At 48.2% G+C, this 12,650-nt stretch overlaps 1 protein-coding gene and 1 long non-coding RNA gene across 2 annotated transcripts; one reads left to right on the top strand and one right to left on the bottom strand.

Annotated features, from left to right (window-relative positions):
• Positions 1-17: 17 nt before the first annotated feature.
• On the bottom strand, positions 18-1,001 carry LOC146253363 (uncharacterized). The gene is made up of 2 exons (XR_014731887.1): positions 763-1,001; positions 18-523 (listed from the first exon to the last, which is right to left on the bottom strand). It is a non-coding gene; the product is annotated as an uncharacterized LOC146253363 (long non-coding RNA).
• A 683-nt stretch (positions 1,002-1,684) lies between these two features.
• dnmt1 (DNA (cytosine-5-)-methyltransferase 1) lies at positions 1,685-11,991 on the top strand. Its single transcript, XM_084677268.1, has 33 exons — positions 1,685-1,873; positions 2,591-2,633; positions 2,737-2,844; positions 2,932-3,175; positions 3,287-3,359; positions 3,469-3,559; positions 3,649-3,689; positions 3,766-3,817; positions 4,087-4,170; positions 4,296-4,405; positions 4,496-4,707; positions 4,822-4,973; positions 5,085-5,272; positions 5,981-6,164; positions 6,323-6,420; positions 6,769-6,922; positions 7,076-7,191; positions 7,281-7,482; positions 7,574-7,707; positions 7,802-7,981; positions 8,115-8,339; positions 8,476-8,668; positions 8,764-8,854; positions 8,954-9,088; positions 9,228-9,510; positions 9,625-9,766; positions 9,896-10,062; positions 10,169-10,346; positions 10,432-10,627; positions 10,945-11,108; positions 11,307-11,423; positions 11,539-11,632; positions 11,726-11,991. The coding sequence occupies exons 1-33, from the start codon at positions 1,827-1,829 to the stop codon at positions 11,779-11,781; spliced, it is 4,554 nt and encodes a 1,517-aa protein (XP_084533394.1). The 5' UTR covers positions 1,685-1,826; the 3' UTR covers positions 11,782-11,991.
• Positions 11,992-12,650: the final 659 nt, after the last annotated feature.

The raw sequence follows: 12,650 nt of genomic DNA, 5'->3' as shown, positions 1-12,650 counted from the left end.
AGAAATTATTTAAACAATTGGGGTCTTTGAGACCTACGGTCACTCAATAACGTTTTACTTCATGTTGACATAGGCCATGTTATTTAGCAAGGATATCCATTTGGCTTTAACTCTGTCAGTCTAATGTGCCACATGCAAATGGTAACCCAGACATGCTCAAACAAAGTGAGTGAAATGCACGTTTCAACATGAAAAGCATATAATGCAAATCTTACTTGGTTTATCGTATTTTAAAGTCCTGGAAGACACGAAAAAAGGTTATAATGAATGGGGTATGTAAAGGGCAAGGTGGCAGAAAATGGGGTGTGGTAGATTCTTCCTCAAGCAGATACATGAAGACTGGCCACAGGAGAAGTTCTTGGCTCAGAGGCGGACTCGGGGCCGGGGGAGAGGCTGACAGTGTGGCCTTGGGAGTGAGTCTGGGCTGGTTGCTGTCAGACGTCCAGAATTCCTGGGTGGGAACATTGGCTGCATCAGCCTCAGGGGGCTGTGCTGCTGGAACCACAGCCTGTCTTTCCAGTGCCTGGAAGGATATGACATCAGGCTTTGAAACCTGTCAGTGAAGTACACTAAAACTTCTAGAGCACAATATTGTGTGAATAGTCAATTACAATGAAACTAGAAAAGCTGGCTATAATGAACACATGCTACTTCTTACTCGCAGAGACAGAAAATACATGGTGGAAGTAAACAAACTGCTTGCTAAAAACTAATTTTTTTGTTTATTTAATTTTCCACACATTAGAAGTAATTCATACTCACTGCCAGTCAACAATGTTATGTATTGTCCTGCCATCTTGTGGTTAAACCAGCCTTCAACGCCTTAATTGTGGTTGGTGTGAAACATAACTACTCAAATGTAGCCAACTGTTATGACAAGCTAACAAAAAATCTATGGACTTGACTGAATAAAAACATAGTGGGATTTTATTGCTGTGCATAGTGTTGCTGTAGCCCTTCATCGAAATAAAAACAGGTTAAAATTCTTCCCGAGGCGTCCCAGTCCCTTGAAAACGGATTCTGCTATTTGTAAATAGGCAGTCAACAAACAGCGCAAGATAAATTGAACATTGCTGCCATCTTCTGATTTATTATTTTTGGGTCAATATTCCATCCCTCAATGAAAATACTCCATATATTAGCATATTATCAACAGTGTAACACATTTCTACTAAAATGCTTCTACGTGAATATAATGAGTAGGCTATTTAAATTTGATTGCAACTGTTACTGTTCAATAGCCTAAATTTAACCGGTGCTGTTAAATTAATAATTGAAAATTGTCAGTAGGCTACTGACCAGAAGGCAACTGGCATTAAATCAAAGCTATATATATATATATATATATATATATATATATATATATATATATATATATATATATATATATATATATATATATAAACACGTATTATTCAGCTGTCAGGTAGGCTATGATGTACAAGCGAAGGGGACAATCTTATTTTACCTAACAGGATATATGTGTGTAAGTGGAATTTAACGTATGCGAAGAGCGAAGTATATACATATGTATATCATATATACATTCATATTTTTAATGAACCTGCAACAATAAAGGTTTCAGATCAATTTAATTCGTTATCCGGTTCGTGATTTACCCTATACGTTTATATTATGGTACAGCCCAGAATACCCGGGTTTCCGCGCGAAACGACGGGCCTAAACAGCATTTAGCGCCACCGCAGTCACTGCAGCAGTTGCCACACGCACTGTTGTAAACAGAGCATTGCTTTTAGAACACTGTTTTATCGAATTTTTAACTTCACATCCGTTTTGTATTTTATTCTGTCACTCGTGCACTTGAAATGCCAGCCAAGACCTCCTTGTCTCTGCCAGAGGATGTCAGGAAAAGGTATGATATTGTTTAGAAACAGTTGCAAAAATATCCATCTTCCATTATAGCCAGTCAGCCAGACAGTTGTTTAGCTAGCTAATGTTAGCAAGCATACATTGCACATCATTCACTGCATTCACTCAACCTTATTCCTCGTAGACAAAGCTTGTCTTGTTATGCTTGTTTTAAAGTATAGGCAGTGCGTTTTGTTTCGCCATGATGTTATTGCATTTCGGACTGCACTTGATCTGGGAGATGGCTGACCAGCTAAGAGATCTGACATCCGATGCTTGAATCCATGGTTTCGCCAGCTAACGCTAGCTGGTGTTAGCACTGAGCTTCCAAATGAGTTGGGTGCGTTGGCTGTCAATTGTAGCTATAGCAATGCTAGGCTAGCTGCATGGCTTTTTTCCACCGTGCATTGGAGAGATGCAGCGTGGGAGTAGCTTTGGCGCCAAATAAGAGAAGCTGATTGTCAGATGCTTTCACCTTTCAAGTTGCCGTCAGTAATTAACGTTGATTTAGAATAACAATCTTTATCATACTTGCAGAATGGCAATCCCCGTTTATTATTGTGTTAGCTAGCGATATACCGTTGGCTAGATCGCTGGCTACGTAAATACTAGTTGTCATAGGTAGCACACCTTGCGAAATGTGTATCTATGATGTCTGATAGTTGTCACAATCGTATGAGGCAGGTAAGCCTTCAGTTAATGGGTGAATTTGTTTTCACAGGCTGCAGGTGCTGGAAAAGGATGAGGATGGAATCTCGGATGAGGTATTATTGACATTGTCAAGACACGTTTTGTTTTCTGTTAAGTGCTCCACTTGTTTTACGATTGTTACATCAAAGTGTAACAGTTGACTCTTCTGCCTTACAGGAACTTGTCAAAGAGAAGCTCCGGTTGGTGCAGGAGTTCCTACATAAGGATGCTCAGGACCAGCTTAGTAGCCTACAAGCAAAGATGAAGAGTTCAGAGCTCTCAATGGTATGTTAATTTGATTGTTTTAATTGAATACCACAAATCTACATCTACTGTTCCTCACCGCACATTTACACAATGTCTTCCCATCAGGATGGCTACCTTGCTAAAGTGAAGGCCTTACTGGGAATAGAGCTGTGCTTGGAGAATGGGGCAAATGGTGACACTGTGGGCCATAATGGGAAAACGAATGGCTTTGCTGCAAACTGCACCCATAAGGATGAAGAGGAAGGAGAAGGAAACATGGCCGTTCAGGAGGAAGCTGAGCCAATGAAATCACCCTCTGCCCCCAAAGGCAAGGGTGGACGGAAGAGCAAGGCAGACTCTGAGACCAAGAGTGAGTTGGAGTCGGTGGACACGTCACATCTACCAGGATTCATATGTCTAACCTGACACGCACAATTGTGATATCCCTTCTAAAGTCAATGTCTGCATGTTCCCCCTCCAGAATCTCCTGCCAGTGCGAGGGTCACAAGAAATTCTGGGAAGCAGCCCACGATCTTGTCAATGTTCTCCAAAGTGTATGTATGAATACGATTTTGAACGTTTTTCTGGATATTTATGGATGGGTGTATTTATAAATTCTATGGTTCGGAATCGACAGTAAATTTGATACGCTCTTACTTGCAGTCAAAAACGCAAGTCTGATGAAGTGAATGGAGAGACCACAAATGGAGAAAAGGAACTGAAGCCTGAGGAGCAGGAATCGGAGGAGGAGGAGGTATGTATTAAGGTGATACCAGACACATGCGTTTCTGTGAAATGTACTCTTGACTTGTTTTGTTTTAAAATGTGTATTTGTTGTTGTAGATGCGGGAAGAGAAACGTTTAAAAGTGGAGTCTGACGACAAGTAAGCTATTCAACACCTTCACATTCAACTTGCTGTTTCCCCTTTGCTTGTTACCAACGGTCTGCTTTTGTTACAGAGCACGTCCAGAGGAATCAAAGAGTGAAACCAAGCCTGTACTTGCAGCCAAGGTAAGTCAATCCGTCACTTAGCCCAAAATGATGCATTTACCGTAATTGGTTAAGGTTATATTAAAAGAAGGTGCAAACATTAATGGAGGGGTTTTGAGGACCCCGAGTGTCCCTTTTTTTGCAGAATATCATTCAATTGACATATTATAGAGTTGAATGTGATTGAACGTTTTTGAATGTCACTTAACTGTCTGAATTTCATCTGTGGGTAGATGGCAGAATGTCTGAGTTGTTGTGATTTTATGATTTGTGCACGTTGCCATTTCTAGACTCCCCCTCCCAAGTGTCCAGACTGCAGGCAGTATCTGGACGACTCTGACTTAAAGTTCTTTCAGGGAGATCCCGATAATGCGGTAAGCCATGTGCGCATTGTGATGGAGGATGTGACATTGCATGATGTCCATTTTTTTTTTATGTCGATGCAAACCAAGAACCCCCAGGCCCTGTCGAAGGCTTACTTTCAGTTGTGACTTCACAGCTGGACGAGCCCGAGATGTTAACAGATGAGCGCCTCTCTCTGTTTGACTCCAACGAGGATGGGTTTGAGAGCTACGAAGACCTTCCTCAGCACAAGATCACAAACTTTAGGTGGGAAACGCACGCCATGTCAGCCACTACATTCATGCATTTTTGTTCTCCGCTTCGAAAGCAATTGAAATCTAATGCGTTTGTTTGCAGTGTGTATGACAAGCGTGGACACCTATGTCCTTTCGATGCCGGGCTGATTGAGAAGAATGTGGAGTTGTACTTCAGCTGTTCAGTAAAGCCCATCTATGAAGACAACCCTTGTATGGATGGCGGCGTTCCTGCCAAAAAGCTTGGTCCCATAAATGCATGGTGGATCACTGGCTTCGACGGTGGAGAGAAGGCTCTCATCGGCTTCACTACAGGTAATCTTTTTGAAAGGATTGGTTTTTGCCCCTAATGCCCCCCCCCCCCACACACACACACAATGTAAACATGACTCATCATTTGTATTTGTATTTTTTTTTTTTTCTCTGCAGCCTTTGCAGACTACATCCTCATGCACTCCAGTGAGGAGTACGCGCCCATCTTCGCACTGATGCAGGAGAAAATCTACATGAGCAAGATCGTCGTGGAGTTCCTGCAGAAGAACCCGGACGTCAGCTACGAGGATCTCCTCAACAAGATCGAGGTGACCCCCGGGGTTCCTGTCCCCACCCCGTTACCGGGGCACGCGCCGGGTGTCACGTGTCTGACCAGCGGCCGTCAGTACTGACCCCGTCTCTTGACACTCCCTCCCCAGACGACGGTGCCCCCTGCTGGGCTGAACTTCAACCGCTTCACGGAGGACACCCTGCTGCGCCACGCCCAGTTTGTGGTGGAGCAGGTGGAGAGCTACGACGAGGCGGGAGACTCGGACGAGCAGCCGATCATCGTCACCCCCTGCATGAGGGACCTGATCAAGCTGGCCGGGGTCACCCTCGGAAAGAGGTACGGTACTGCTGTGTCGGACTGTGGGTTCGTTTCCCGTAGGTGGTCGTTGAGGGGGTTGGAACCCTTGACCCTACCCGACTGGAACGTTCTTCTCTCTTATGGTGGGAAGAATCCAAATGGTGCCACCTCGCATCTTGGTCGGGGTGTGCCATCGGTCACGTTGGTGCTAATATGCGTTTGTCGTGACCATGAGCAGTGTGTTTCCTAAGTGAGATTCCCCTTTGGGCTGGCGGTAGCTGTCGTTTATTTAACTTCCCCGGATCAAAATGGCCCCTAATCAGACCTGCGGTTGTTCCCATGTTGAGTGGATTTTTACAGGGGAAGGTTGGTCTTCCTACTGCTCATTTCCTCTTCTCCCTAATGTTTCTAACACTCCTCTGAAATCCCCCTAATGCAGCATGCTGTTGTACTGGTAGGTAGTCCTTGTTCTGAATGCATCCTCCACTTCTTCTGTGTGGTAAAATGGAAGCTTTTTGTTATTGTTGTTGAGGTGGATTGATTTTGTAACACTGTGAAATTTCATCCCCCAAACTGTGACTGACCCGTGTTTGCCTGTAGTGTTAACCACGTCAACCGCATGGCTCCCATCATCACCATTGCTGCTGTGGTTGTTGAAGGCTGAAAGAGATCACCAAGTGTCCTCTCCATCCGCTCCACTGCTGGGGCGACCCACGTCTGACCACCTGCTCGGTTCCCTTCCAACAGGAGAGCTGCCCGACGACAGGCCATTCGACACCCCACCAAGATCGAGAAGGACAGCAAAGGGCCCACCAAAGCCACCACCACCAAGCTGGTGTACCAGATCTTCGACACCTTCTTCTCTGATCAGATCGACCAGAATGACATAGAGAGGGGCGGCATCAAACGTCAGCGCTGTGGCGTCTGTGAGGTGAGGGCGCTCGTGTGGAACATATGCGTTCCTGAAAGCGGATTGGCTCATGGAATAGGGTTCCGTCGTACAGGGTTTTCAGCCAAGCCATTTGGAACAGTGACCTGAAATGACTGAAGCAATGAATCTCAACCATGTCTGTTCTCGTGTCCTCTAAGGTTTGTCAAGCTTCTGACTGTGGCAAGTGTTCTGCCTGCAAGGATATGATCAAATTTGGAGGTAGTGGCCGAAGCAAGCAGGCTTGTCAGAAGAGGAGGTAAGTAAATCGGAATCAGAAAGCCATGAAAGTTTGCCCAGACGAGGAATTTACTTTGGCAGGAAGGTGCATACATTACACATATAGGAATCTTAAGACTTAGAAGAAAAATCTTACACAAATATTTGGTCTAACTATACTTAAGGCACAAAGTCTAAATATGAGCTAGTACTACATGTTCTTACCCAGTGAGCTACCAAGGCAGATGGGAGCAATATGGACTTAACTGTTAACTCACTCTTAAAGCAAAGAGCTACTCACTCTTAAAGCAAAGAGCTATACAAGTTCAGACTGACATGGTCAGTTTACATGGCTGACTTGGTCGTGCATATTTTTTGTTTATTGTAGATGCCCCAACCTTGCTGTGAAGGAGGCTGAGGATGATGAAGTTGTGGAGGAGGAGGATGTTTTGCCTCTGAAGGCCCCCTCCAAGAAAGTGTCTCAGGCCAAGAAGAAGAAGCAGGCCCAAAGCAAGCAGGCCTGGATTGGAGAGTCCGTCAAGGTGTGTTCCCACCCACCCCCTGCCCAGGCCTACCTCAGGGTCATCATGGCCAATGCTCAGAATGCCCTTAACCAGATTCTTGTGACTCATTTTTATTTGAGATATTTGTATATATTTCTTCATTCAATCTTTTCTACAAATCACCCTTTTCAGACCGAGGGGAAGAAGCAGTACTACATGAAGGTGCGTGTCAATAATGAGGTTTTGGAAGTTGGAGACTGTGTCTCCGTCAGCTCCGAGGACCCATCCATTCCCCTCTACCTGGCCAGGTTTGTTCCGTCACCAACGAGAGGGAATCTCCTCAGTTCACGCTCGTTTGCCTCGCATGCAATTAACGGCGCCCCGTGCTTTTGTGTAGGATCACAGCGCTGTGGGAGGACAACAGTGGCAAGATGTTCCATGCCCACTGGTTCCTGCGTGGCACCGACACCGTGCTGGGAGAGTCCTCCGACCCCCTGGAGCTCTTCCTGGTGGACGAGTGCGAGGACATGCAGCTGAGCTTCGTCGAGGGCAAGGTCAACGTGATGTACAAGGCTCCCTCCGACAACTGGTTCATGGAGGTAAAGAGCGCTGTGGTTTCTCGAGCTGAAGGTGGAGGGGGGGGGGGGGGGCAGGCCCGTCACTCGGATGTTAATTTCTGTTCTCCTCAAGGGTGGGATGGACGACGACATAAAGGTGATTGAGGACGACGGGAAGAGTTTCTTCTACCAGCTGTGGTACGAGGGCGAGTGCGCCCGCTTCGAGACCCCTCCTACCTTCGCTCCCTCTGAGGACTGCAAGTTCAGGTGGGGGATGGCGTTCCGTGTTCCTGTGGAGGGAGGGTGGGGGGGGTCCTGCGGCGATTCAGACGTTGATGTACATGGTGTCGCCTCTGGTCAGGTTCTGCGCCAGCTGCAGTAGAGCCCGGGAGAAGGAGGAACAGGAGACCCCTCGCGTGTCTGAGCCCTTGAAGGACGAGGACCACGACTCCAAGACCCTCTATGGCTTGGTCTCCCTGAATGGAGAGCAGTTTAGGGTGGGAGACAGTGTCTACCTGCCCCCAGATGCATTTTGCTTTGGGTGAGTTGGGTGGAGGAGGGGAACGGGGAGAATCACTGATCTGTACAGAGATACCGTTCCATCTTACCGTCTCTCTGGGCTGTTTATTTGCCATTTGGCCTAAATGCTCCTATTGTGGATGGTGTCCATTTAGGGTGAAGGCAGCCAGTCCGGTGAAGCGCTCCCACAGGAAGGAGGACGTGGATGAGGATCTGTATCCAGAGTACTACAGGAAGTCCTCGGACTACATCAAGGGCTCCAACCTGGATGCCCCGGAGCCTTTCCGTATCGGCCGTATTAAGGAGATCTTCTGCCAGAAGCGCAGCAATGGAAAATCCGACTCGTCAGAGGTCAAACTGCGTCTGTACAAGTTTTACAGGTGAAACCTCCAGTCGCATGTCATCACCTACAAAGGACACGCGTTCTCTCGCGTATCGTGCTCACCCAAGGTCTACTCGAAAGGATGAGTTGACTTCTGCCCTGCAACTCTGACCGCGTTTCCACCCCTCCTCTAGACCCGAGAACACTCACAAAGGTGTGAAGGCGGGCTATCACACCGACATCAACCAGCTGTACTGGAGTGATGAGGAGGTGACCGTCAGCATGTCGGACGTGGTGTGTCGCTGCCGGGTGGAATACGGCGAGGACCTCTACGAGTCCGTCCAGGATTTCACCAACGGAGGGCCCGACCGGTTCTACTTCCTCGAGGTGAGGCTCGAGACGTGTGGCGCTTTTAGGTTGAAGCCCGTGGAAATGTGTGGCGTGAAACGCTTTGTTTTGCTGAGCTTGGTATCCCTTTTCAGGCGTACAGTGCCAAGACGAAGAGCTTTGAGGACCCGCCCAACCATGCACGCTCGGCTGTAAAGAAGGGCAAGGGTAAAGGCAAGGGCAAAGGTATGTCCAAACAATGACGTACAATACAGTTCCAAGGCATTTTTAGGAGCCATTTCAGGGCCAATGTCGGAACGTTTATATCAAGTACTTCCGTTTCAGGGAAAGGCAAAGGGAAGTCCTCGGCTGCCCAGGAAACCCAGGACCAGGAACCACAGGAGCCCACAGTCCCCAAGTTCCGCACCCTGGATGTGTTCTCCGGCTGTGGGGGGCTGTCTGAGGGCTTCCACCAGGCTGGTAAGTGCGGCCTTATGACTCGCGTCTTCACCATGGAATTCATTCTCTGTGGCCTTTTTTATAATGGAAACTCGGGTGTCATAATAATAATAAAGGTTGGAACTGCATGTATAGTGAGTGGGACGTCTGGGCTCCTCAGGGATCTGCGAGACTCTGTGGGCCATCGAGATGTGGGACCCGGCCGCTCAGGCCTTCAGGCTCAACAACCCCGGAACCACCGTGTTCACGGAGGACTGCAACGTGCTGCTCAAACTGGTCATGTCCGGAGAGAAGACTAACTCCCTGGGCCAGAAGCTGCCTCAGAAGGGCGACGTGGAGATGCTGTGCGGAGGCCCGCCCTGCCAAGGCTTCAGTGGGATGAACCGCTTCAACTCCCGCACCTACTCCACGTTCAAGAACTCCCTGGTGGTCTCCTATCTCAGGTTGGTAGAGCATGGGGGTGACCCGAGCATGGCTGTAAGCCCCAATGTGGGGACGGTGGTATAGTGTCCAAACGAACCCGCTTCAGTTCCTCAACATTTTCCTCCCTCTCGCAGTTATTGCGATTACTACAGACCCAAGTTCTTCCTGCTGGAGAACGTGAGGAACTTTGTCTCGTTCAAGCGCTCCATGGTCCTGAAGCTGACCCTCCGCTGCCTCGTGCGCATGGGCTACCAGTGTACCTTCGGTGTCCTTCAGGTGAGGCGTCATTGAACTTTGCTGCTTCAATCTTTTTTCTTTTTAATTTATCCTCTAAAGCATTTCCATCCTGTTCTGGGTCCCTGTAAATATACGTGCTGTGTGCTCTCTCTTCTCCCCACCCCCCAGGCTGGTCAGTATGGTGTGGCCCAGACCAGACGCAGGGCCATCATCCTGGCTGCAGCTCCTGGGGAGAAGCTGCCTCGCTACCCAGAACCCCTGCACGTGTTCGCCCCCCGGGCGTGCTCGCTCAGCGTGGTGGTGGACGACAAGAGATACGTCAGCAACATCACCCGGTAACCCCCGACACCGCCTGGCCTGACCGCCCAGTCAGAGGAACGTTCATTACCCAAGCCTCATCTTCTCCACTGACCCGAGTCGCTGTCTCTCTCTCTCTCGCAGAGGTAACGGAGGCGTGTACCGCACCATCACCGTCAGAGACACCATGTCGGACCTCCCGGAGATCCGGAACGGGGCGGCGGCCCTGGAGATCTCCTACAATGGGGAGCCCCAGTCCTGGTTCCAGAGGCAGATCAGGGGAACCCAGTACCAGCCCATCCTCAGGGACCACATGTGCAAGGTGAGCCGGCTAACTGGAGGCTGGGGGAGAGGACGTTGTTCCCCACGCACAGGGGTCTAACTTCTCTCCTCCTCCGTGTTTCCAGGACATGAGCGCTCTGGTGGCAGCCCGCATGAGGCACATCCCTCTGGCCCCTGGCTCGGACTGGAGGGACCTGCCCAACATGGAGGTCAGGCTGAAAGATGGTACCAACACCAAGAAGCTCCGCTACACGCACCCAGACAAGAAGAACGGCCGGAGTGGCACTGGCGCCCTCAGGGGTGTTTGCACCTGTGCAGGAGGTGGGAGATTTATCCAAACGATTCAAACCCATTATCCTTGACCATAACCTTGTACTTCCTAACCCCCCCCCCGCCCGAATTGGGTGCCTTCATAGATTACATTACATTTAGTCATTTAGCAGATGCTCTTATCCAGAGCGACTTACAGGAAGTACAGGGACGTTTCCCCTGAGGCAAGTAGGGTGAAGTGCCTTGCCCAAGGACGCATCAGTTGGCACAGCCGGCAAACCGAACCGGCAACCTTCCGGTTACTAGCCCGATTCCCTAACCGCTCAGCCACCTGACTCACTAGATGCGGGATGGTTGTGTGTCCTCAGGTAAGCCATGTGACCCAGCTGACCGGCAGTTCAACACGCTGATCCCCTGGTGCCTGCCCCACACTGGCAACCGCCACAACCACTGGGCCGGCCTGTACGGCAGACTGGAGTGGGATGGCTTCTTCAGCACCACAGTCACCAACCCTGAACCCATGGGCAAGCAGGTACACTACAGCCCCAAGTCTGCGTACTCCCTCCCCCCCTTTAACACATTCCATTCATACTAGCTGTCTGCTGCTGAAGTCGGTAACCTTCTGTGCCCCAACAGTGGCCATGCATTGGACATGTTACACACATTGATCCCAATCGTATTTCGATAGCCGTTTAGCAACAAAAATCCTATTTATCGTCCTTCTGTCCAGGGCCGTGTCCTGCATCCAGAGCAGCACCGAGTGGTCAGTGTGAGGGAGTGCGCACGCTCTCAGGGATTCCCAGATACCTACCGCTTCTTTGGGAACATCCTTGACAAACACAGACAGGTACACTTTTCCTTCAAGAAACGTATCGTTTTGAAGTCTTCTAAAAAAGACATTCTCCCCCACTTTCCCTCCCCAACGTGGTTTGAGCGTCATGCTGTCTTTTCACATCTTCCAGGTTGGAAACGCAGTGCCGCCCCCTCTCTCCAGAGCCATCGGGCTCGAGATCAAGAAATGTGTCCTGGAGAGGATCAAGGAGGAGAGCGTTTCAGGTGAGGCCTGACGGGGCTTTCCAAAAATGTGTGCGTGTGTGCTGACCTTGTTTACAACGGTATTTTTTTATATTTGTGTGTCTCTTTCCGTAGAAACCGTGAAACAAGAAAACGACGTGAAGCAGGAAAAAATGGAGGTTTCGAACTAGCCACACCCTGAAGCCAAGTCTCGAACTTCAATTTCTTTGAGCCTTGTCACTGCTGTGGCCTATCTGGACATTCTGTGCAGTACTATTTCGTGTTAATGATTTTTAATGTGGTTTTAACCGTGTATTTGCAAATATCAACACTGAAAGTGGAATTAATTGTATGTAGTTTTTATATGTTGTAATATTTCAAATAAAGCTTATGAAATGACATTTTATTGATTTGGGATGATTCTTTTCAATAAACATGTACTCAAACTTTAAATGGAACAACTCACTTAAAGAAGCTGTAAAGCAAATACCATGATTTGCTTCACTGTATGTGTGAAATGAGTAGCTAAAAGCATGTGCAAAGCTCTAAAACTGTCGCATTGAAATGTGGTTAGACCGTTGAACAGTTTTTCACTCGTTTTCAGCTCAGGTTTTGTGTAGGCGGGGCAAAACCCAACCTTGCTACGCTTCAGCTCCTTCAGGTGACACATCCTCACCAGTCTCAAGCAGAGAACACTGCTGATTTTCTCACGATGTCAAAGCCTAATTTAACACTTTCATTTGAATTCGGATGGGAAGTTAACACATTCTTCTGTGGTGTGATGAACTTAACTCATTTTCAACTCCCCTTTACAGCATCTTTAAATGTTTCCAAACATGAAACAGTTTACTGGGCTGTTTAAAGTATCAGTGGCACACAGGACATCAGGGTTCACTTAATATTTAGTTGTCCACTGAAGTAAACAAATACCCATGGTCCCCTTAGCTCTCATCTTGTAAAAAGAACCTAGAAATAAACTGCCTTGCATGCCTCTGCCAACATTCTTTAGTCTACATTTAATCTAGATTGTACTGGATCTGGATGCCAAAGCTATATGGTT

This window comes from Hypomesus nipponensis, chromosome 17 (assembly GCF_054491055.1).
Source record: "Hypomesus nipponensis isolate SF chromosome 17, ASM5449105v1, whole genome shotgun sequence".
In the NCBI taxonomy this organism is placed as follows: Eukaryota; Metazoa; Chordata; class Actinopteri; order Osmeriformes; family Osmeridae; genus Hypomesus; species Hypomesus nipponensis.
Note: the sequence above shows the minus strand (reverse complement) of the source record. Positions and strands in the feature narration are given on the sequence as shown.